The 24,615-nt window shown below is 50.0% G+C and overlaps 1 protein-coding gene across 1 annotated transcript; it reads right to left on the reverse strand.

Annotated features, from left to right (window-relative positions):
• Window positions 1-83: 83 nt before the first annotated feature.
• Window positions 84-24,570, reverse strand: LOC131088654 (pre-mRNA 3'-end-processing factor FIP1-like). Its single transcript, XM_058032893.1, has 16 exons — window positions 24,473-24,570; window positions 23,664-23,703; window positions 20,786-20,870; window positions 19,554-19,660; window positions 18,807-18,865; window positions 17,636-17,746; window positions 14,977-15,107; window positions 14,161-14,285; window positions 13,102-13,207; window positions 11,176-11,374; window positions 10,325-10,351; window positions 9,731-9,788; window positions 9,197-9,252; window positions 8,000-8,204; window positions 5,311-5,469; window positions 84-1,180 (listed from the first exon to the last, which is right to left on the reverse strand). Exons 1-16 carry the CDS (start codon window positions 24,564-24,566, stop codon window positions 1,048-1,050), a joined length of 1,695 nt encoding a protein of 564 aa, XP_057888876.1. The 5' UTR covers window positions 24,567-24,570; the 3' UTR covers window positions 84-1,047.
• Window positions 24,571-24,615: the final 45 nt, after the last annotated feature.

Consider the following 24,615-nt stretch of genomic DNA (forward strand, 5'->3'; position numbering starts at 1 on the left):
AACCCCTGAAAATTATTTCCCCTGTTCTTCCCACCCAGAAACATTTCTGTTGCCCCTTCCCCAACCAATACTAAATCCAAAGAAACTTTGGAATTTGACTAAATTTATTTTGGGATTTAAGGGAAAGGAATGCATTGGACAGGAGTGTTGGTGATACCCAAATAGAAACACCAGTCCCACGAGGGCAAACTGCTAACTGGGACTTGGTGTTCTCTACTGTACTCTAGGTTATTCAGTCAACTCTTAGTAAAAAAAGGAAATAAAATAGTTAAGTCAAAAGGAATTAAAGAGAAATTCATGCTCTTGCTGTGGATCTTCATTGATTCCCCACGCAGGGGTGTAACATGACAGAACTACCTTTGCAATGGATAAAAAACCAGTTTTGGAGTCTCTGCACACGCTGTGTGAACGCCCTCAGCAGCTTCTGGAAGCTGCCACATCCAGGCAGGCCCCTGTGCCCACCTGGAGCAGATCCTGCAGCTCCTCCTGGCACACCCAGCTGGCCACGGAGAAATCAGAAGCTGATTTTGTAGCTATAAAGAAATTTATTCAGGGATGAGACTTTTCACTACTGGACACCAGGCTCTAAGCTGGCTCCTGGATCTAAGTCACGCTGTTCTTTGGACAATAAATTCAAGTTGCACTTACTGTCCTAGTTCTGAAAAAGGAATGATGATGCCAAGAAGAACCAAGAACTATGACCTAATTGCATTAGTTTCAGCTGAAGCCATCTTCCATCAGAAACCATAGGATCTGATACACCAAAGTTCTCCCTAGGGATGTGGATGAGTAGAGTAGCTCAGTGCTTTGTAACTAGTACTGCTGTATTGTCTTGTATCAAAAACAAACAAAAAAAGGAAGTTTAAGGGCACGTGCAGCCTCAGCTCCTGAAGCACTGCTGGCTGTGCCCCGGCTCGCCCAGTCAGCCTCTTCCCTTGGAAAAAAGTAAAAAATAATAATAAAAAAAAATCACCCCCCAAACAAAACATCACCAATTCCATGCTGGTTCCACAGGAGAGTTGCTGCCGAGGGCTGTGGGGGCCTGGCTCACTCCTTGGTGTCCTGCTCCTCTCCCTCCTGAGCCCCGTCCTCGCTGGCCTCCTTCTCCTCCTTGCTCCGCTTGTTCTTTTTGTGCTTGTGGCGCCGGTGGCTCTCGCCCTCCTCGCTCTCGTGCTGCTTCCTGAGAGGGAACAGGGGACAAAGTGACATCAGACACAGCCCTGCCACAGCAGGGACCAGTGCTGGGCACAGGGGCTTTGATCCCCACCCATGGGAGCCACCTCTGCAGTGCCGAGGGCACGGCGGGGATTTTCGGGATACAGCAGCACTGCCACACTGCCAGTCACACACACTGCCACTGTCACACTGCCACTGTCACACACACTGCCAGTCACAGACACTGCCACTGTCACACACTGCCACTGCCACACTGCCAGTCACAGACACTGCCACTGTCACACACTGCCACACTGCCACTGTCACACACACTGCCAGTCACAGACACTGCCACTGCCACTGTCACACACACTGCCACTGCCACACTGCCAGTCACAGACAGTGTCACACTGCCACACTGCCACACTGTCACACTGCCAGTCACAGACACTGCCACTGTCACACACACTGCCAGTCACAGACACTGCCACTGTCACACACTGCCACTGTCACACACACTGCCACTGTCACACACACTGCCACTGTCACACTGTCACACACACTGCCACTGTCACACTGCCACTGTCACACACACTGCCAGTCACAGACACTGCCACTGTCACTGTCACACACACTGCCACTGTCACACTGCCACTGTCACACACACTGCCAGTCACAGACACTGCCACTGTCACACTGCCAGTCACAGACACTGCCACTGTCACACTGCCACTGTCACAGACTGCCACTGTCACACACACTGCCACTGTCACACTGCCACTGTCACACTGCCAGTCACAGACACTGCCACTGTCACACTGCCACTGCCACACACACTGCCACTGTCACACTGCCACACACACTGCCACTGCCACACTGCCACTGTCACACACACTGCCAGTCACAGACACTGCCAGTCACAGACACTGCCACTGTCACACACACTGCCACACTGCCAGTCACAGACACTGCCACTGCCACACTGCCACTGCCAGTCACAGACACTGCCACTGTCACACTGCCACTGTCACACTGCCACTGTCACACTGCACAGCCACTCCTGGCAGTGTCCACAGGCAGCACTTTGCTATTCTTCTACTCCTGAGTGAGCCCCAGCAATTGTGACACAGCACAGAGGTGGAGTCCTAAACCCAAGATATGTTTAAGACTTTCACTCCTCTGAAGGTGTGTGGGAAATCCCTGGAGTAGAGGCAGCAAAGGGATCAGTGGAGTGAGAGAAATGTGGGTTCCCCATGGGAGGCAGATCCTGTTCCTGCTTCTGCTGACTCACAGCTGACCTGGCTCTTCACTGGCTCTTTGGAACTCCCTTATCTCTCCCAGTTTCCCAGATGTAGGTGATAGCTGGGGATGTTTACCCAGGGTTTCTGTGATGTGGGAGCAATCCCAGGCACAAGAGGCCTGAGCAGGCTGTGCATGCCCTGAGCCTGTGCCCTGCCAGCTGCTCCATGCAGCCAACACAGCCCCAGAGCAGCTCTGCTCCCACCAGGAAAAGGGCAGAGCTGGTCTGGCCCCCCCCAGGAGGAGATTTTCTGCTGCTTCTCTCACAGGTTCAAACCACAGGAGCTGACTGTGGTGTGAAGGTGGCAGAGTTAAAGCACAGCCCAGAGTACAGGAACAAGCAGATAAATTTATCCCAGGATAAACTGTGACTGTGCAGGCACAGCCCCACGAGCAGGGACAGCATCAGGTGTGCAGAGGAATTGTTAGCACAGCTGGAATTCCAGTTCAGCAGCAGACACTGAACTGGCTCAACCTGGCTGAAAAGCTCCTGGCTTCAAGTTACTTTCTGGCTGGTTTAATAAATGGTTTCACAGCCATTAAAGGCAAGAAAAATAGGGAAAAATAAAAGGCTGCTGCCTCTCCACAAAGCACCTTCAGCCACCTTGTGGCTGATGTGTCAGTGGTTTATGCTGGGACAGTGGCACTGTCCTTTGAAAGCAGCGTCAGTGATTTCCTGCAGACTGCTCAGTGTGCAGGAAGCTGGAAATGAATGAAACCCTTTCATCTGCAGTGCCTCAAACAGCCTCAAACCTCAGTGTGCCTCAAGCAGGGAATACCAGAAGGTTTGGGTTGGAGGGGACCATGGGCTGGGATTCCTACAGTGAGGTATCTACTGCAAGGTTTCAATTCTGAGGAGAGGAAGCTGAGAAATAATCCTAAAGTCAATGGCTTGTTTGTCTGATACCAGCTCAGCTTCCAGTTGCTCTGTATTAAGTTTTTATTATGGTCTTAGTCCTTCTTCCTATCATTTTGCTTCCAACCCTTTAGCAATAGGTCCTTCCTTGAAAACTTACTCATCTCCTTAAGGATAAAAACAGTCTTTTTCCTCCAGTCACTACATAGGAGTTTTTCTGATACCAGCTTCAAAATAAGGGTAATTACCTCCAGAGCTGACAGGAATTTCCCCTAAAAGCAGGGAGTTGACACATCAAGAAAATGGAACAAGAACAAGTCATTAATGAGATGTGGAGTGACACAGGACCTGAGCACAGGATCTGTCTCAGCCCAGAGGGCAGAGCTGCTGCTCTGCTGGGGACTGCTCTTCCAGGAAGATCATCTGTTGCAAATCCATTTTCTGCAGAAAAGCTGTGATTTCAGCACATGCTGCTGTGCCCCAGAACTTTCACCTTGGTGCAGACCATCACCCCCTCACTACCAGGCTCTGGGCAAGAGCTCTGCTCCTCCTGCTCCAGAAGCAATTTCTGATGGCAGGCAGAAGGAAGTTCTTCACAGAAGGAGTGAGTGGGCATTGGAATGGGCTGCCCAGGGAGGTGGTGGAGTCACTGGAGATGTTTAAGGAAAGGCTGGATGTGGCACTCAGTGCCATGGGCTGGGTGACAAGGCAGTGCTGGGTCACAGACTGGACTCGATCTTACTTTTCCAACCTGATTGATTCTGTGAGCTCTGCCCTGGTGTACAGGAGCAGGAGGACCAAAAGCTGATGCTGCTGTCATGGCCTTGCACCTCCTTTGTGTGTGCTTTCATTAACATGGCAGCTCTGCTGGGAAGCTGAGCCCACTGAGCACAAACTCGGCCCCAAGCTCTCCTTTCCCTGTCCCAGAGCTTCCTGCTGCCCACAGCTCTCAGACAGAGGGAGCAGGGATGAGCCAGGCTGCCATTCCAGCCCAGGACAGGGACTGCCCACTGACCTGTGGGAGGATTTGTGTTTGCTGCCATTTTCCCCAGAACAGGGATTGCCCACTGACCTGTGGGAGGATTTGTGTTTGCTGCCATTTTACCCAGAACTCACTCACTCACTTGTGTTTGCTGCCATTCCAGCCCAGGACAGGGACTGCCCACTGACCTGTGGGAGGATTTGTGTTTGCTGCCATTTTCCCCAGAACAGGGATTGCCCACTGACCTGTGGGAGGATTTGTGTTTGCTGCCATTTTACCCAGAACTCACTCACTCACTTGTGTTTGCTGCCATTCCAGCCCAGAACAGGGACTGTCCACTGACCTGCGGGAGGATTTGTGTTTGCTGCCATTTTCCCCAGAACAGGGACTGCCCACTGACCTGTGGGAGGATTTGTGTTTGTTGCCATTCCAGCCCAGAACAGGGACTGCCCACTGACCTGCAGGAGGATCTGTGTTTGCTGCCATTTTCCCCAGAACAGGTATTGCTCACTGACCTGCGGGAGGATTTGTGTTTGCTGCTGTTCCACCCTAGAACAGGGATTGCCCACTGACCTGTGGGAGGATTTGTGTTTGCTGCCATTCCAGCCCAGAACAGGGACTGCCCACTGACCTGCAGGAGGATCTGTGTTTGCTGCCATTTTCCCCAGAACAGGGACTGCCCACTGACCTGCAGGAGGATTTGTGTTTGCTGCCATTTTCCCCAGAACAGGGACTGCCCACTGACCTGCAGGTGCCGTTCCCCCCCAGAACAGGGACTGCCCACTGACCTGTGGGAGGATTTGTGTTTGTTGCCATTCCAGCCCAGAACAGGGACTGCCCACTGACCTGCAGCAGGATTTGTGTTTGCTGCCATTTCCACTGACCTGCGGGAGGATTTGTGTTTGCTGCCATTCCCCCCCAGAACAGGGACTGCCCACTGACCTGCGGGAGGATTTGTGTTTGCTGCCATTCCCACTGACCTGCAGGAGGATTTGTGTTTGCTGCCATTCCCACTGACCTGCGGGAGGATTTGTGTTTGCTGCCGTCGTCCTTGTCGCGGTGGCGGCGCTCGCGGTGCCGCTCCTCGCGCTCGCGGCTGCGGTCGCGGCTGCGCCGGTAATCGCGCTCGAAGTCGTAGCTGCGCTCGCGGCTGTAGTAGCGGTACCGCTCGTCGTCACTGGGGGGACAAGGGACACGTGGGCACAGGGACACGGACGAGGGACACGTGGGCACAGGGACACCGGGCAGGGATCGGGGGTGCTCCTGAACCACCGCAGCAGGAGCACACACGGGCACACGCTGCTCTCCTCCATCGCTGCCTCCCTGCTGCTGGGTCCCTCGGCACAGACATCCCCATAAGCTCCCATCCTTTGGTGTAACAATCACATGCACTCATTTTGTGAGTTGTAGTCGCTTTAGGTTTCAGAATGATAAACTTTGTCTGACTTCATACATTGCTATCTTTTGCTGCATGCTGAACAACATGTTTGATTTGCCTTCTCTTTGCTTTGGTTTTGATTTTTTCAAGATCTAGCACTAGTAGGTCAGAGGGAGCTCTGAGCCTGCAGTTACTCTGCTATTCTGGGTGATTTTTTAAAGCAAAAAGCACATCAGCATACAGGATTTTGTCTTATTTACCTTCTTATTTTAAAACAGCATTAACTGCAATAAGGTATTATAAATATTTTTATTTTCTGAGCTGCCCTTACTGGCAACCTTCTTTCAGTGAGCCCTTCCAAAGGGGCTGGCTCAGGATCTTCTTTACTCAGGTTAGTTCTCATTATTTCTTTCTCTTTATACTATCTTGTTTCTACTTAAGCTTCACAGTGTCTTTTCTCAGTTTTTCTTCACACACACATCTCTGGGTGGCAGGTATCAAATGTGACCTTCTACACATAAGCTTTAAGATCTCAGGTTCTGAACTGGCTTGATCAGGACTTTCCAATTTACACTTAAGGCACAGAACAGTAATACCTAGAGCTTCTCACAAACTTCCCCGCAAGCTCAAAACATCAAACTGTGAATGCAGCTTTGTCTGCACCCCTCTACCTGCTCAAAGCACCTCATTCAGTCCCCAGGAGTGGGCAGGGTGTACCCCAAACTGAGACACATCTAACCCAAACTGAGACACATCCCACACTCCCCTCTACATCCCCCTGGTCACCTTCTGAAAGCCAAAATCCAAAGGATTAACAGTGCCCCTGTAGGAACAATACTCAAGGCCTGGGAGAAAGGACATCACAGACATTGTTCTGACACTCCTGGAAACAGGCTGGACAAATAAATGTGCAGCATCAATCAGCTGGGAGTGCCCCAAAGGACTGCAGGGCCACTTGCCCTGCTTTGACCTGCACCAGGGTGCTACAAACCTGCCAGAAATGCCAGCAATGTGCTCTGGAGTGCTGATCCCAGGCCTTGGCTCCAGCATGGACCAGGATTTGGGGGAGTCTGAGCTCTTCCAATCTTAGCAAGTTTGTCTTCTGTTCTCTTCCTCCCCCCTCCCATCCACAGTGCCCAAAAGCTTATAAAGAAAAAAAAAAAAAAAATAGAAGCACACTGCCCTGTTTGCTCCCTCCCTGGGCTGGGAAGCTCCCCAGCAGGAAGTACCCAGTGCCAGGAATGCACATTCTGATCATGTTTTGAATGATTATTGGCATTTCTGAGCCTGGAGCCTGCAGAACACCGACACAGCTGCTGACTGAACACCAAAGGGATGGGTTTGGGAAGTGTCTGCAGCCCAGCCTCCACCTCAGATGAACACAGGGAGGCTCCAAGGCTCCTGCTCTCTCCCAAGTGCTCCCAGCACTGCTGTCAGCTGAGGCCACAGCAGCTCCCACCAAGGTGGTCTCTGCAGTCCTGCTCCCATTTCCTGGCTGACTCCCAGGGAATGGCACTCCCAGCCCCACAGGAGAGCAGAGCAGGCTGTTTCTCCTTTGATCTGACAGTGACATTTAGAAGACAAGAAGCAGCAGCTCCTGCAGCCAGTGCTTCACACTGAGCTGTGAAACACTGAGTAAACACAGAGGGGCTATTTCATTGACTGGCCTCGTGGGAGAGCAAGAGGAACTGGTTCTGCTGCATTTAAACAAAAAAACCCAGACCCAGAGACAGGAAATCAGCCAGTGGCACAGCTCCCTGTCTGTGCTGCAGTTATTGATCCAAAGGAGCTCTTCCCCAGGCATTACAGAGAATTCAGCTGGTGTCCTCTATACCTGCCCTGAGATGGCCCAAGGCTGCCAGGAGCACAGGAGGGCAGCACTAACTTGTATTCACTGGAGGTGGGGGCAGCACTCATTTGCTGTACTCAGTGGAGGTGGGGGCAGCACTCGCTGCATTCACTGCAGGTGGGGCAGCACTCACTGCAGGTGGGGCAGCACTCACTGCAGGGGGGGGCAGCACTCACTGCAGGTGGGGCAGCACTCACTGCAGGTGGGGCAGCACTCACTCACTTGTTGCACTCACTGCAGGTGGGGGCAGCACTCACTTGTACTCACTGGAGGTGCGGGCAGCACTCACTGCAGGGGGGGCAGCACTCACTCACTCACTCACTTGTTGCACTCACTGCAGGGGGGGCAGCACTCACTGCAGGGGGGGCAGCACTCACTCACTCACTCACTCACTCACTCACTCACTCACTCACTCACTCACTCACTCACTCACTCACTCACTCACTCACTCACTCACTCATCACTCACTCACTCACTCACTTGTTGTATTCACTGGTGGTTGGGGTGCGGTCCCGGTCCCGCTCTCGCTCCCTGTCCCGTTCCCGGTCTCGCTCCCGCTCCCGGTCCCGCCTGGAGCCCGAGTACTCCCAGTGGCTGCTGCTGGAGCTGCTCGTGCCCTTGTCCACCGTGGTCACCCAGGGCGTGTGGGACGTGGAGATGGGGGGGTAGCTGATGAAACCTGAATCTGCAGCCAGAGAGCAGAGCCCTCCATCACCCAGAGCACAGCCAGCACCTCCTCTGTCCCTCCCTTCCCAAAGACCCCCCTGGCAGCAGAGCTGGATCCCAGCGACCACTGCCCAGCTCCCTGCTGTCCTTCCCCTTCCTCTGCCAGCAGTTTGCTAAGAACAGGGAACTCCTCCCTGGGGAAGGCACCAGAGCAGGCATTTACAGGCAGCACTGCACAGCCTCTGTCAGCCCTGGGCTCTGGGCACCTGTACGAGGTCCCACCTCCCACCAGGTACCTTTTGCTCTAGAGTGGCACCTGGGGAGGGCCAGCAGTGAAGGATGTCACCAGAGCCACCAGCATTCTCCAGGCACAGGTGGCCAGCTGGACTGGTGAGGTCATATCCCAAAGCAGGGCCACATCTGGCAGCACTGCAGGCTCCTGTCCTTGGGAAGGGCTGGCACTGCCACTCCCCCAGCCCTGTCCTGCAGGGAGGCTCTGCAGGGCTGCTCAGCACAGCCAGGAGCCACTCCTGGGCACTGCAGGACTGGGAGAGACCTGGGGCTGCAGCAGGGAAGGGAATCTGCTGAAATCCTGGCACTGCCTCTCCCATTGCTAAAGCACAGGAGATGGTGCCTGTAGCAAGGAGAGGGTGAAGTGGGGGAGAGATTCAGAAACTCAGGGAGGAGATGCCAAGCTCAGTAGCTGTGGATGGTTGTGCTAATCCCTGAGGGTGGGGAAAAGGGAGAATATGAGTGAGGGTGAGCACATGTGTGTGCAAACAGGCAGGAGAACACACTGCTGAGGCTTCTCTGTGCTGGGGATCTGCCCTGGGTCACAAAAGTGCATCCCCACACCTGCCCAGCACTCAGAGCACACACCCAGCCTGTGCCTCTGGCTGGGACCCTCTGGGGCACAGCAAGGCCTGGAGCTGGAGCAGCCATGGTGAGGGTCAGCCCCAGGAAGGCCAGGGCAGAGAGAGCAGCAGTGGGTGTGTCCTGCCCCGTGCTCACCTGCAGAGTTGTAGCCAAAGGGAGGTGGCTGCCTGTTGTTGTAGCTGGCTGGCTGCCTTTGGGAGAGAAAAGGGGGTGAGTTACTGACATCAGGGACCCCACAGCTCTGCCTGTGCTGCAGCTTCACCCTGTTTTTCCTGGAGATCTGTGGAGCATTCTTATGGGAATCCAACTACCAGAAATGCTCAGGGGTTTTGCCACAGCTTCCAAACCTGCCATAATCCCACTGCTTGCCCTGGGAAAGCACCACTGCTCACAATCTACCTGCAGCACCTTCAGAGAAAGCATCTGCAGTAACAAATCATGCCATGAACTACTCTAGGCTTTACCTAGATTTTACTGGCTCCTTCCTGTGCCTTGAATATGCCAAATCCAGGTGAATGCACAGAGGATTCCTGGCAGACTCTGCTCTCCCCCACCCCAACTCAAGCCCAGACCATGCATCCCCAGCACTGATTTTGGACCTGTTCTCCTCCCCACCTCCATCCAGGGCAGCTGCTCCCATGCTGTGATCTTACCCAGGTGTGGTCTTACCCATCCAAGGTTGGGATGAGGAGAGCTGGTGGTGGTGCCAGAGGTGGTGGGAACAGCCCTAGACACACAAGGGTAAATCAGCACCAAGATCTTGCAGCTTCATGACTGCTGTTCACAGTTAAAAACCATTAAAGCATCTTTTTACCCTAAACAAGGCCCTATTTTAAATAGAATAATTTTCCTTCAGGATAGGATCTCCTCCCCAAATTCACACCTTAAAGCTCTCTTAGTTTTCTAGGGATATAGGAACAAAAATAAAGCAAAAACTACCTTCTATTTTGGCTTATAAATACTGAACATAAGATTCATCAAGGAGTAGCAATTAACTCTTACAGCCCTAGGGAGGAAAAGTGGTCCTTGGGATGCAGACATGTTCCATTCTGATCAGAATATAACAATCAAGTTATTCTGACCTCCAGATTTGTGTCAGAATAGAAGATAAGCAGCTCAGGTTCAATGCTCAGTTGGAGTTTATCAATCTTAAATTAGCTGAGCTCTAAACTGGTGCCATCCTATTTCATGTTACTTAGTCCAAATGCTCTGAACCTGTGTGATCAAAATTGTTGCTGTTAGTAAGAACAAGGTAACACCTACCTGGAATTGGACCTGGAGGAGGCAGGCCTGTGGAAGTAAGCAGGGAAAACAAGTGAGGACAACAAGGAAAGCCACTCTGTACTTCATGGACTCTCTGTACCTCAAGCTAAACCTCAAAGCTCAATTTTGAATAAATCTCACACAGGAGCAAACAGAGGAGGAGAAAAACTGGTGCTACTAAGCAGGAATTAGCCTATAAATGATATAATTTTCCCAAACAATCTCTTTACCTTTATAATTTAAAATGTTGCTGGGGAACTCCTTTTCTGAGTGTGAACACAAACAATTGATTTGGTTTTCAGAACAACTGAAGGAGCTGGAGAGGAGAACCTGCTGCAGGTCTCACTCCAGTGTGTCCAACTTGATTTTGCCAAGCAATTTTAACTGAGGCAGCAGGAAAAGCTACCATGGAAAAGTTACTAGGGAAAATAACCCTTGAGTGCTGCAGCAAATCCTCCTCAGGCAGGAGTCCCTGCATGGAGTGCTCCTGGTGCTGCTCCAGGAGCAGGAGAAGCCCAGAGTGTGGCCTCTCACTTCAGCCTGGTATATTTAAGCAAGAATAAAGAGAAACAGGAACCTGCTCCTTGACATTTATCACTAAAGCAAATGATCAGTAGCACTGGAAGGTTCCTTCAGGGAAACAAAGCTCAGTTTTTTCTTCAAGGACCAGCTGCCATTTTAAAGTATTCAGGGCAAATATTGAATAGGCTGATGGAGACTAAACAAAGGCTGGCCAGGGGTAGGGATCTGTTCCCTGAGTGCTCCCCCATCCCATGGCACTGAACCACTAAAGCTCTGCTTTGCCCCAAGCCTGGGACATCCCAAGTGAGGTTCCATGAGTGAGCACATACCTGGAGGATGCAGGGGAGGTGGAACAGAGGTCACTGGAGGAGGAGGGTGCAGGAAGTGAGGAGGAGGAGGCCCGGCCAGCGGGGGAGGCGGAGGCCCTGCTGGTGGAGCAAACGGCTGCTGCTGAGGAGGCTGCTGGGGCTGGGAGGGCTGCTGGGGCTGCTGGGGGGGCTGGGGCTTGCTGCCATGGTCTCCCAGCACCTTGGGGGCACAGGAACGACAAGAGAGTGTTTTAATCCCTCTGCTCCTGCAGCAGGGCCCTCACAGTGCTGGCAGCATCACCACAACAGGACTGAGGCTGTGCCTGAACAGTGACCAAAACACAGAGGCACCACAGTGACCTGAAGTGCAGCTGGCAGTGCTTGTGAGGGGAGGAACAACAAACAACCCTTTCCCAGCAAATTCTGTCTCTTAGGCAAACTCTTCTTGTTGGCAAAAGCAGGGAAACTGACTGCTAAAAAAATAAATGGACCACAAAACCATAGAAAAACCCAAGGAATTGAGCCTAGGAAGGGAAAGGTTCCATGTTTAGGTTTTTCTGGCAAGTTAGCAGAGTTGGCAGGAGGAAGGTGGTTAAGAGAAGGGGCTTGGCAGACGGTCCTCAGACCCTGCAGCTTCCTGCCTAGGAACCAAACAGAACATTATGGTCACACACTGGGCAGGCAAGCCCAGGACTGGGATTAGCTTTAAACCCAGGCTTTCATTTCTTAGAAGGGACAAGATCCAATAACACAGGCCCAGGCTCAGTCTGAGGTGTGGGCTGCACTAACTGATTTGAGACTAAATGTTACTTTAAAGTACAGAGAAACACCAGGCCCAGGTACAAACCCTTCACTGCATATTTGAAGATTCCAGCCCCAGAGTGGAAGGGAATAACCCACAGAAGATTCCCAGGTACAAACCCTTCACTGCATATTTGAAGATTCCAACCCCAGAGTGGAAGGGAATAACCCACAGAAGATTCCCAGGTACCCCTTCACTGCATATTTGAAGATTCCAGCCCCAGAGTGGAAGGGAATAACCCACAGAAGATTCCCAGGTACAAACCCTTCACTGCATATTTGAAGATTCCAGCCCCAGAGTGGAAGGGAATAACCCACAGAAGATTCCCAGGTACAAATCCTTCACTGCATATTTGAAGATTCCAACCCCAGAGTGGAAGGGAATAACCCACAGAAGATTCCCAGGTACAAACCCTTCACTGCATATTTGAAGATTCCAGCCCCAGAGTGGAAGGGAATAACCCACAGAAGATTCCCAGGTACCCCTTCACTGCATATTTGAAGATTCCAGCCCCAGAGTGGAAGGGAATAACCCACAGAAGATTCCCAGGTACAAACCCTTCACTGCATATTTGAAGATTCCAGCCCCAGAGTGGAAGGGAATAAGCCACAGAAGATTCCCAGGTACAAACCCTTCACTGCATATTTGAAGATTCCAGCGCCAGAGTGGAAGGGAATAACCCACAGAAGATTCCCAGGTACAAACCCTTCACTGCATATTTGAAGATTCCAGCCCCAGAGTGGAAGGGAATAACCCACAGAAGATTCCCAGGTACAAACCCTTCACTGCATATTTGAAGATTCCAACCCCACACTGGAAGGGAATAATCCACAGAAGAGATTCCCAGCTACACATTCCTAGGAATATTTTGGGAGGGCTGATGATGAAAGAACTCAGGCCTTACCATTCCAAAGGGAAGACTGGTCTTTAAAGGACAAATCTGACTATTGGCAAGACCAAGCTTTTAAGCCAGAAATTAACTGAGCCTGCAGAGGGAACGATCCATGCACACACCTCACGAGGGTCAATGCAGTACCTGCCACTCTGCAGGTATGAGCTGGGAGGTCAGGAGCACACAAATATCTGCCCAGGGTTCACCAGAAGTGCAGTACAATCAGCAATTTGCCAAGGCTTGCAGGTTTTACCTGGATGGGGTTCTCCTCCGAGGCGTGCTTGTCCCGGCGTCTCCCCTCCACCCTGCGGATTGTGCCTGCCTGGCCCCCGATCACATCAATGGTCCCCCCCAGCTTCCTGGGACAAAGCACAGGCACCTTGTCAGCCTCAGAGGCACCACAAGGAGCAATGTTCCCTGCTGTCAGCACATTTCTTTCATGCTTTCTTTCCCACCAGGGAAACATCTCTCAAATGGGGATGAGGAGCCAAGGAAGCCCGTTTGCATTCCTGAACAGTTTCCCTCTGAGCAGGGGTGGGTTTGGGCTCTCTGAGCATCCAGAAATGTCACCCAAAGAACCACCACAAACAGGTATAAAAACAGGGATTACACACCGGGACAGAAATGCTCCCAAAATGCTCAAATCCAACAGACTGAGCAGAGCTTTAATGCTCATCCTTGAGGCACAGAGCTGGTTCCCAGGCAAGGGGTAAAGGTGGGATGCAGGGCTGCTTTCTGCAAGGCAGGTGTGCAAAAGCTGTTTTGTGAATGAAGCAACAGAAACACCCTGAGCCCAAAGCTCTGGCTCGGCTGGTGTGTTCTTCTGAAGCTTCTGATAAAACCCCACTGATCTCCTAAGGGCCAAGTGGTTTCCCCAGCAGAGGCTGCCCCTCAGAATGACTCAGTTGTTTTACCACACATCCAGCAGCGTAGCACACAGGCTCAGGAACCAACAGCTCCTCTTATCCTCTGCCAAACTCGTAATCCACTTCCACTTGAGGAGGCAAAGATTAACATCGTGGGAGGAGGAATAAGCCAAGCAAGCACAAGCAATGTCAGCAGTGTGAGCCCTCAAAGCTGAGGAGTTTGCCTGGCTCCTTCCACTCCCAGAGATGTGTCCCATCAGCTGGGATCCAGTGCCAAGGAGGGGGGAAAAGGACAGGCAGGGGTTGCACTGCTGGAGGTGACACTGACTGAGTGACCACAGCAGCTTCCTGCCAAGCTTAAAAGCTTCTCTTTGAGGCTTGAGGAGACTCAGATGTGGCCCAGGTGGTTCTCAGGTGCCCCCATGAAACACAGGCTCCTCTCTTACCTGTTGGGAGGAGGCCCAGCTTTCATTCGTCCTCCCACCAGAGCCAAGAAGTCTGTTTTGAACTCTGTTTTGATGATGTTGCTTTCCACTTCTTTTTCAGCATTTCCTGTTCTTCCCTGCTGAACCTATGGAAGGAAATAGATAACATATGGTGTTATTCTTTCAACTGAATGGAGCACCAGAGATTAACCCTCAGCAAAAGAAAAGGAACAGTCACAGCAACCTATTCTTCAGTCAAGGCACAGCCATTTGTGTCAGTTAATGGCCATTCCAGCCTCAGCCTGCTGCCCACTGTCTCCCACCAGAAGCTCTGTTATAAGTTTATTAAACTCATATCATTGTCCATGGAGTCACTAAGTCCAAGCTGGAATGAGCAATACTTGTACTGACAATTTGGCTGAAGTTCTGATGGCCACCATGGACTCCTGCAAGGCTGATGGCCAAGGCAGTCTGCAAACACAAAATGCATCCACACCACTGCAGGAGGCTCCAGCAGTAAGCAAAACAACCCTGGGGGCTCAGTTCCCCTCCCTGCACTTCTCTCATCCAGAGGGCTTTCCAAGTCAACTGAAAATTCACTCCAGTCTTGCTGCTGTAGTGGTTCAAACTTGCCAAGCTGAAGGAACTACTCCTTCCTCACAGAAAAGATTTCCAACAGAAATTTACTCTTTAAAGATTCATTTTTGGATTTCTGCTTGCTGAAAGCTCACAGAACAGCTCAGAACTGAGGTATCTCCTGTTCTTACACCCTCATGTCTGTGACTACAAACACAATCCCAGTTTTCCTGGAGCCAGGACAGGAGTCACATCACCCACCGTGATCTTGTTCTCAGTGCTGATGGGAGGAGCAGGGTCCAGCCCCAGCTGAAGCCGCCGCTGCTTTTCACAATAAGCTTTCCATGTTTCTTCATTGAATCCATAATTAAAGTAATCAGAAAGATCAGCACCTGGCAGAGGGAGCAGGAGTTAGCACAGAGGTTCTGCACATTTGCACTCTCAAGCTGTCCTTTAACTGCTTTTATAAATGGTTAAGGCAACAAAAATTTTCCAGAGAGCCCCTGTGCCTTCCCCTGTCAGCTGTGGGTGCCCCAGAGGAGGAGACAGTGGCTGCACCTTGGGTGGGAGGGGAACGTGGCCTGAGCAGCAGGGGGACCCCCTGGGACACACAGGACAGCAGTGGGACAAACAGGACAGCAGTGGGACCCTCCTGGACACACAGGATAGCTGTGGGACACACAGGACAGCAGGGGGACCCCCTGGGACACACAGGACAGCTGTGGGATCCCCTGGGATACCCAGGACAGCAGTGGGACACACAGGACAGCAGGGGGACCCCCTGGGACACACAGGACAGCAATGGGACCCTCTTGGACACACAGGACAGCAATGGGACCCTCTTGGACACACAGGACAGCAGTGGAACCCCCTGGGATACCCAGGAGAGCAGTGGGACCCACTGGAACACACAGAACAGCAGAGGGATCCCCTGGAACACACAGGACAGCACCTCCACAGGCCATTGGGAGCTCCCTGCAATCACTTATTCACCATTTCTTCCAATTGTCCACATGAGCTGAGTGCTGGGCACAGCACAGGAATGACAGTTCCAGCCCCCACCACAAAAATGGGGTGGAGCCACAGAACCTTGTTCCTGGCAGAACTAAGCCCACACATTCCCCTCCTGACCATCACTGCCTTTGCTGTTTTGAGAGGAGATTCTGGGGCTCACCCATTTCGTGAGAGGCAGCTAAAGTGGAAGGTTTTTATTGATGCATCCCAGACTACACAAGTAATTACAGCTCAGTCACAACCCTAATTAACCATCCCAGAGTGTTATCTCCCACTGCCAGCCTCCTGTGCAATGTGCTAATTCAGCACGAGCACTTCTGAATAACAGAGGTGACCACAAACTGCTTGCCAAGAGACCTGAGGTGCAGAGGGGCAATCCCAGGTGCAGGAATTACAGGAGCACCCTCCCACCTCCCAGCACTACAAAGCACCTCCTGCCCTGCTGAGGTGTCCCTCAAACATCCCCCATGCAAAGATATTCCTACACAGAGCAACTCCAAAACAAAGAGCTGCTACAAGAGCGAGGCAAAACTCTGCCCAAGCTGAGCTTGGTTTAAGTGTGAGGTGTAAGCAGTGAGGCTTATCTCCTGGGCTGGCCACTCTTCCTGCTGTACCACCCAAACATGCAAACTGCATCCACACCGACTCAGCAACACAGCATTTACTTGTGGATTTTATCAGCTTCTAGTTCAGACCTCTATCAGCTCTTCCACACAGGATTGCTTCTTCCACTCCCTCACTCAAAGACATACCAAGCTGCTGAACAATTAACTGTAAAGGATATAAACTTGAAAGGCTGTTGAGTAATGAGCTACTTGCTATCTAAAATAAACTTACAGACCACACAGCTCTGCAGAAATCTTCCCTCTATTGCATTCCAACACTGTTTTAGGGCCAGCTGGCTCTACTCTGGTCCAGGGATGTCAGCATGGCCACAACCATGTCCACGCTTTAGCTTTGAACTTCACTGCATTCTTTCTAACTCATTTTCTTCCCATTCCCCTCTGTCTCACTTCGAATCAAGGAGAAATCCCTGCAGAAGAAAAGCTTCAGTTCCAGTCTGCCTGCACTATCTGCAGGGTGTTTCAGTGCTGGTTTGGTACCTGGCCATGCCCATGGAGCTTTCAGCACTGGAGTGCCCTTTATGTGGGCAGTAGGTACCCAGAGCACAGCACAGGCAACCTCAGGAAAGCTCTACTTACTCAGCACAGCAATATTGCTGAAAGATAAATAAAATACAGGGGCTGGCAGGGAGAATAATGATGGCTCAGAAAAGGCAAGTGGACTTTTTCTTTCAGTTGACATTTAAATCAGAGCACATTTTATGAGTAGCACAGCAAAAATCTGGATGTCTAGTTCCTTCAATTACTTCTGTATCAGAAGAAAAACAGCAGCTGATTTGTAGCATCCTACAGCTGTAAGAGGAGAAATCTCCCTCATATAAATAAGTGTGGGCAGCCCCAAATGAGGAGGGACCATAGGGACAACTCTGGGCCTGGCCTGGGGACACAGAGCAAGCTCCTGCACAGGAAAAGGAAAACAAATATCAACAGCCAAATCCTGACCCCACTCAGCTGCCTTTAAGGCCAAACATTATTGGATTGGTATCAGTGCAATGTTCTCAGGAAGCACGGAATTAATAAAATAGACCATTAAAAAAAATAGCTGTTCCCTTTAGGGAAGTTCAATTACTAGAATAAATGCAGCCCAATTTAACATAGCCATGGCTTGTTCAATCAGTAAATGCCATTGACTGTCTAGCCAGGCAGCAGAGACTGAGCAACACACATTGTTCCAGCTTCCCTGTTCCCTGGCAACAACAAATGGACAGAAATTACATGTGGAAATCAAGAGACACAACCAGAACTGCAGAAAATATTTACCACAAGGAACTGTGAGGCCTCACCTGGTTTCCTCCACGGTTTGTCTTCAAATGAATCCAAATCCACTTCTATCACAGGCAATCCATTTATATTCCCTGCGGCATCCAAGTCAATACCTTTGGGCTGCAACTTGGCTTTGGGGAGAGAGGGACTGTTACAACTTTTATTGCAATGCCTTTAATCCACTCATTTGCTCAGCAAATTATTGCAGCAAAAACAAAGCACTGCAGTGAATTAATCACCGGGTTTACAGCACGCAGGTAACCACAATCAGCTTTTTAATAAAAAGGACTCCAGTCACTCCATAAACAAACAGGGTGTGCAGCACCTGCAGCTGAACAGCAGAGAAGCAAATTCAACCCAGATTGGTACTACAGACAGAGTAAATCATTAGGACATGCATGAAATTTACCCCAAATGAAAATAAAATGAAATTCTTTTTCTCCCCAGGCAAAGTACCTATTTTCCCCTCCCAAGACAGACACAGACACATTTTCTCATAACAAGAGACTTTTTCAGGATTACTCTTTAGCAGACTAACAGGAGTTTGCAAAAATCTTTCAGGTACAGAACCTACAAAGGGAATTTGTTCTTATTTTCTCAATCAGAAGAGAATTCATTTGGATAAAGCAATTAGTCCAAGGGATAGATGAAGCCCATAAAAGGACAGTCTCACACATGTGGAAGGACAGAGTCCCAGACTCAATTTACAGTAGAAAATAAACTGAATTGGTTGTGGAAACTAAACTAAACTAGTGTGGAAAATTTCAGCAGCCAAGTAAGCACAGCTGTTACTCAAGGTCAGAGTTTGTTTCTTTTAGCATCTCACACTGCAAGTGACTCAAGACACTGAGTTCCAGTCCTTCTCCACAGCTGCAATGCTCAGCCCCAGTGCAACAATACATTTTAGAAATACTCTGGGGTTTTACTATAAAACTATCAATCAATACATTTTTTCCTAATTTAAATAGAATTATAATCACCTTGCTCAGTGATGGGTAATTAAATCACTCCATTGCCTCCTGTCCCCTCACACTATGCTAGAGGCACTGATATTTAGGAAATGCACTTCCTATTGCTGGTTTGTACTAATTCTATATTCTTTTAAACAGAGCAAAATTTGCAGCTGCTGCAGCTGTCAGTGCCAGGTAAGTGAAATACTGGGAAAGTGAAGGATAAAAATAACAGCAGTACCTGAAGCTGATGCTCCATAGCCTCTACCCGTTTTTAAGTTTAGATTCATAGGAGTTCCCCTATTGGAAAAGAATCACTACATTGGCATTTGAACAAATTACTTGGCTAAAGATTCTCATGCAGAATATATTCAAGCCCTGACACCCTTCAGGAGATGCTTTAGTTCACCTGGGTTTGCTATTCAGAGTCATCCATCAGAGTGAAACCACCTCTACAACAAGAGAAGGAAATTATCCATAAAGTGGAAAAATTAGAATATGCAGCAAAGCACAGGTAAGTCATTTGTGTAAGAGGAAGGCTGCTAGCAGCAAGCAAAATGCTCTCTCATTATTTTTATTCAATGCACATTAGGCAGAGTTGTAGAAAGTATAATTTCCTGCTTCTCAAATCCAGCCTTGTCATCTCTCAGCCATAAAAAATCAGACAGCTGGAAATTAGTAAATTCACAGTTTGTGCAAATTTTTAGCAGTACAGATTTGGTTCTGGAAGTTTTCACAGATGAGTTAAACAGAACTTCCCACTTTTGATTTTGCCCCAGGGAGCCCAGGAATTAGTAAGTTAATTTCCCAGCAGCAGCCCCATGGATTATCATTCCCTTTTTACAGATGGATTCTCCAACAAGCAATTGCAGGGCAGAGCTGTCCCTCAGCTCCTGAGCCCACTGTGGTGTTGTGGCTCTCAGCCCATCCCTTTCCATGCCCCATGCTGGGTCCCTCAGCCCCAAAGCCCATCCCCAGCAGTACCCACATGTAGGACGGCGCTCCCGTTTTGATGTTGCCGATTGTGACCTTCACATCATCGTCATCGCTGTCACTGTCACTGTCATCCTCATCATCCTCACCACTGGGGAGGGCCTGCAACAGCACAGCCACACAGCAGCTCATCAACACACACAACTTGAGAATTTTCCAGCACAGCCAAATCTCAGGAAGCTTCCTGAACAGCCTCCAACAATGGGCAACTCCCACAGAGAAACTCCCCTGTCCTTTGAAGATTTGGCCCTACATGAAATTTGGGGTGATATCTGTGAAGCCAAGGAAAGTTTAGCTCAAGGAAATTCTAAGAATTTCACCACGTCCCTCAGTTCTTTTTGAGAGTTGGGGCTTTTCTGACACACCTCCTTCACAAGGGCCAAGGTCAAAGTACACCACCACAAATGAAAACCACCAAAATACATTCACCAGGTTTCACCTAAGAACCTCAAGGCAAATATTCTCTCACCACAACTTCTGTGGTAGGGAGCTGCTGAGGAGTTTGGTTTGGCTGATTTAGCACAATCAGACCCCAAGACACTTCACTTTAGAGATTTGACCCCGGTGCAACCCCAGTGCTGGGCACAAAAGTAAAGGAATAGAAAAAGAAATCTTCCAGATATCCAGCAAGTGCAGTTTTGGGAGAAGCACAAGGTGAATTAGCACCTCACCCCACATGAGGAAGGCATCCCTCACCCTCCCTCCTTTTCCACAGCATGTGGGTCTGTCAGAACCCTGCATGAACCCTCTTGATGTGGCAGAAAACAAACCCATCAAAGAGTCCAGGAGAGGAGGGTGGGGAGAAGCAACCCTCCTCCTCCTCTTTCAGCACTGAGCCACCAGATTGTGTTGTCAGAGGTCTGAGCCTGAACCAAAACTGATTCCCAGCACCTTGGGCTTTCTATCCCAGTGTTTCCCATATTTTACAGGTCCTTGAGAAGTCACACTGAATACTGAGCTGGAACACATCGTGTTCTGCTTTTCCTACCAGACTGCAGCATCAGAGAGCCTGATCTGCCTCCTGAGAGGGTTTGAGCAGAGCCTGCACCAGGGTTCCCTCCCCACCACTGGAGGCAGGATGACAAGACAAGGCTGTTTCTGGAGCTGGCTTTGGGCACGGCTGGCAGCACAGCCCAGCAGTGCAGACACCAGGGATCTCTGCACTCCCTGCTTGTCCCCAGGAGTGCTGAGAAGCACAGACATCCCCAGGCACAGGGGGACACCTACGTGCTGGGCCATGTCTCTGTCCTCGCTGTTGACGGGCCGGCTCTCCTGGGGAGCGTCCTGCAGAGGGTGAGCAGACTCTGGGTGCCTGCAGAGGGGACAGAGGAAACAAAGTGACCATGACACACCAGAGAAAGTGAACAAGCACAGCCTAGAGAGTCACTACAATGAGCTCTAAAGCCTTTGCCCAGGTGACTTTCACACAGTGCTTTATTCTCCTTGTGTGCTTGTTCTGCTGGCATTGGCTCAACTACCTGACAAAAAAAAAAAGCATCCTCCTGGCTTGGCTTTGCTTTTGCTGGGAAGAATCAGTGTCACACATCCAGAGAGCACCTGACAGCACTCAACAGCTCAGTGGCAGCTGGCTCAGCTTGGATTTGGCACAACCACAACTGATAAGAATAAGACCATAATAAGCAAAATTTCACCTCCTCCTTAAGGATGCTAATAATTACACATGCATTTAGTCAGTAGCAAAGGCATCTGTCCCAGAGAAATTAAAGAAAGAGTGATTTTAATGTTTCTACAAATAGTTTACAGTAAGTAGTTAAAATTCCAAAAGGAAAAGTTATGGGAAAAATTATGCACCTGTTCTTCTCACTCCTTGGATTTAACTCCAGTTTAGGAGTTTGTACAAATTGTTTAAACATTGTTTACTGCACTGGCCAAGCAAGAAAGTGGAATTGATGTACACATACTAGAAAAGAGTGTGCCAGGTGTTACAGAACTGAAATACAGAGAGCTCATCTGTCTCTAATGTCACAGGTAGAGCTCAGCAGAACTTCAAAATAATTTTTGAGTTTTTTTCAAGAGAGACAATCAGATCAGCCCAAGCCAAAGAAACCCAATTCTCCACCAGTGCTTTGTGGAGCTGCTATTAATTTAAAATGCCACACTGGACAACAAACATCCACAGGATTGTTTTCAAAAATGAACAGGCAACATCTCACAGAATCCAAACACTGGTCACATTAAAGCCACTTCAGTGACATGAGACACCACACAAGAAAGGCAAAATGACACAACTCAGCTGTTACTGAGTGTAAAACAAAGAACAAACACTCTGAGCACAACTTAAGCCCCATTTTGGGGAAGTCCCATACACAAAGAAATTCATCAGGTATCAAAAAGAGGGCTGAAGGTTGGGCAGCTGACCAAGCACAGGTGCCAGGGGTGCCAAGTTCCTGATGTGACACCTGCACACACTGGCAGGTATAAAGGGCAGCCAGGATGTCAGAGGGAAAATCAGCCCCCAGGTATTTCCATGCTGCAGACACAGGCTGGGACATGAGGACCAAAGCAGGGACTGGAGAAAATATCTCTGATGGATTCAAAAACTTTTTGCCCAATCCAAGGAACTCAGCATTGACCTCCAGCCTGAATCTCCTTAAAACTCTGAGATTCTGTGTTCAGGAGGAGTGACAGGTGTTACCTTCAGCTTCAAGTCACAAGAAGCATCTGTGGGTGTGCATTAAAATGTATGAACTGGAGTTCAGAGAGACACCTGGGAATCAGGAGCCTTTCCTAACCTCTCTCCTTCCCAGGAATGAAGCAGCTGACAGGTCCCCAGCATTGGCTGGGCACAGAAAAACGTGGCAGAGATTTCACCTGCCCAGAATGCCAACAGAATGCTGGGCACTGCTGGCAGCACAGCATCCTGCTGGCCTCTGCCACATCCCTTAGGCTGGGGAGTGTCAGTGATGCTGCATCCCAAACTCTGCAGATTTCTGCTCCCTGCCTGGGACAAACACTCCAGACAATCAGCAGAGCATCCCTGGAGCTGCAGCTGCTGACAGCGGGGCTAACAAAGAGTAATTTTTCTTAAAACACCCCACAGCTCTTCTTTTAGGTAGATTCTCATTGTGCAATGAAGAAATATGGGGAAAAAAGTAAAAAGAGGGAAAAAAAAGGACATCCAGCATGGCCACTAATATTCCTTCTCCCTACATTTTGCAGTTATTGGGGACAGTTGCTAGAAATTCAGATTTTTAGTCCTGCTTGTAAAATAAAATTACATTCAGATGAACGTGACAAGGAACAGCAGATTTATGTAAAGCAGCTGTACATTTCTGTCTAAAAGTTGTTCCTCCTCACAAAACTCATTTGATGTTTTTAGGTAACAATTTACCATGTCTTTCACCACTTGCTTATTTGAACAAGCTTTCAGATTCCTTAAGCACAGAAGTAGGACAGTACCTGTAACAACCTCAGCAATCCAAACACAACCTACAATGACAACAAACCCCAAACTGAACTTTGGAAGGGGCTGAACACACACAAGCCCAGTGAAAACCAAACCTTCTGAAAAATGTTACATTTAAAATGGCAAACAGGTAAAACTGTGCTGAGACCAAGCTCTGCTGGTGCAGATGGAGAGAGAATACAACCCAGGACAGACACAGAAAGCCAAACTGATGCTTGGTTTTATCTCCAACCCACACCATTTGACAGATCTCACAGAATGTGCTGGTTTGAGCAGCTCAAGATTTTAACCCCAGCTTAAGGTTTTGACCATTCCCAGACTAAAGAACAGGCCAGTTTTACCAAGGCCAGCCTAGCACAAAGCCAGTCCTCAGGGCATCATTCTTCCCAGGCAATTGAACTGGAAAAGAGATCTGGTTTGAAACAAATTGCTGAGAGAAAAAAAGGGCTAAAAGTTAGTTCTAAATCAAACCAGTCCCCTCATCCAGTTCAGCTTCCACATCCATAAATGCCTGCCACCCCCATGGGGGCAGCTGGGGATGATCCCATGGGATGGGGAAAGGACAGGCTGCTGTTCCTGGCAACAGCACTGCTCCAAAGCCCTCACCAAGCTCTGCTCAACAAGGCTCAATCTTTACACCATGTATTGTTATAGTGAATAAACAGCCTCAGGACTCACCCAGAAATTGGTCCATCTTCTTGCTTACCAGTGGTGTCATCTGCAAAAACAACAGTAAGAACAAAGGAATTATTCAAGTGAAAGGAAAAAAGCTAAATTCAAGCACAAAAGGCATCACAGGTACAGAAATACCCAGCAGTGCCAAGGCACTGTAACCCCAACACTCTCTTTTCAACAAAGTTCAACCAGAAATGGAACAACTAAAAATCAACCCAACCCAACAAACACCATCCATCTGCAGAGGTGATGGCTCACACCAAACCAAATTCAAAATGTGTATCCTAATTCTCAGAGAACAGAGACAACTACCAGAGAGGAACTGAAGTCACCTATCAAGGTCTTTATATAGAATTTTAACGTTAAGGGAACAAGAAACATAAAAGCTTTCATGTGCAAAGCCTATGGGGAGGACAAAGACGTTTCAATAAAGTCCTGTGGTTTATACCGGCCACATCCCAGCCCCGTTAGCCATGGGTTTCACAAGGTTTGGGTGATTAGCAAACTCAAACTCTTAACAAAGCATCTCGTTAACCTCCCTGCACCAGTGTTATTGATAAAAGGACAATAACACACCGCCACCCGCCCACAAGAGCCGCTCAAGCGCTCCTGAGGGGAGGCCGGGGGCGGACGCGGGTCCCTCTCCGGGCCCGGGGGCAGAGGCCGGTCCGTCTGAGGGGGCCCAGGGAGAGATGCCCGTCCCTCCCTCCGCGGGGCCGCCCCCGGTCCCGCACGGCCCCGCAGCCGGGGGCGGCCCTGAGGCGGGGCCGGGCCCGCTGCCGGCCGGGCCCCGCGCTGCCCGCGGTACCTACCCCCGTACAGCCAGTGCTCCTCGTCCTCCTCCGCCTCCAGCGGCGCCGCGCCCGACACGGCGCTGGCGGCCGGCGGCTCCAGCTCGGTGGCCATGGCGGCCGCGGGGCTGCGGGGAGCGGCGGCGGGAGGAGGAGGAGGAGGA

This window comes from Melospiza georgiana, chromosome 12 (genome assembly GCF_028018845.1).
Source record: "Melospiza georgiana isolate bMelGeo1 chromosome 12, bMelGeo1.pri, whole genome shotgun sequence".
NCBI classification, from domain to species: Eukaryota; Metazoa; Chordata; class Aves; order Passeriformes; family Passerellidae; genus Melospiza; species Melospiza georgiana.

Excerpts from the sequence above, each read along its gene's own strand:
- LOC131088654 (XM_058032893.1), bottom strand. The coding sequence starts at position 24,566 with ATGGCCACCGAGCTGGAGCCGCCGGCCGCCAGCGCCGTGTCGGGCGCG. Across the intron at positions 13,208-14,160 it reads GCTGGGCCTCCTCCCAACAG|GAAGCTGGGGGGGACCATTG; the intron begins GTAAGAGAGGAG and ends GCTTTGTCCCAG. Across the intron at positions 8,205-9,196 it reads CTTTGGCTACAACTCTGCAG|ATTCAGGTTTCATCAGCTAC; the intron begins GTGAGCACGGGG and ends CTCTGGCTGCAG.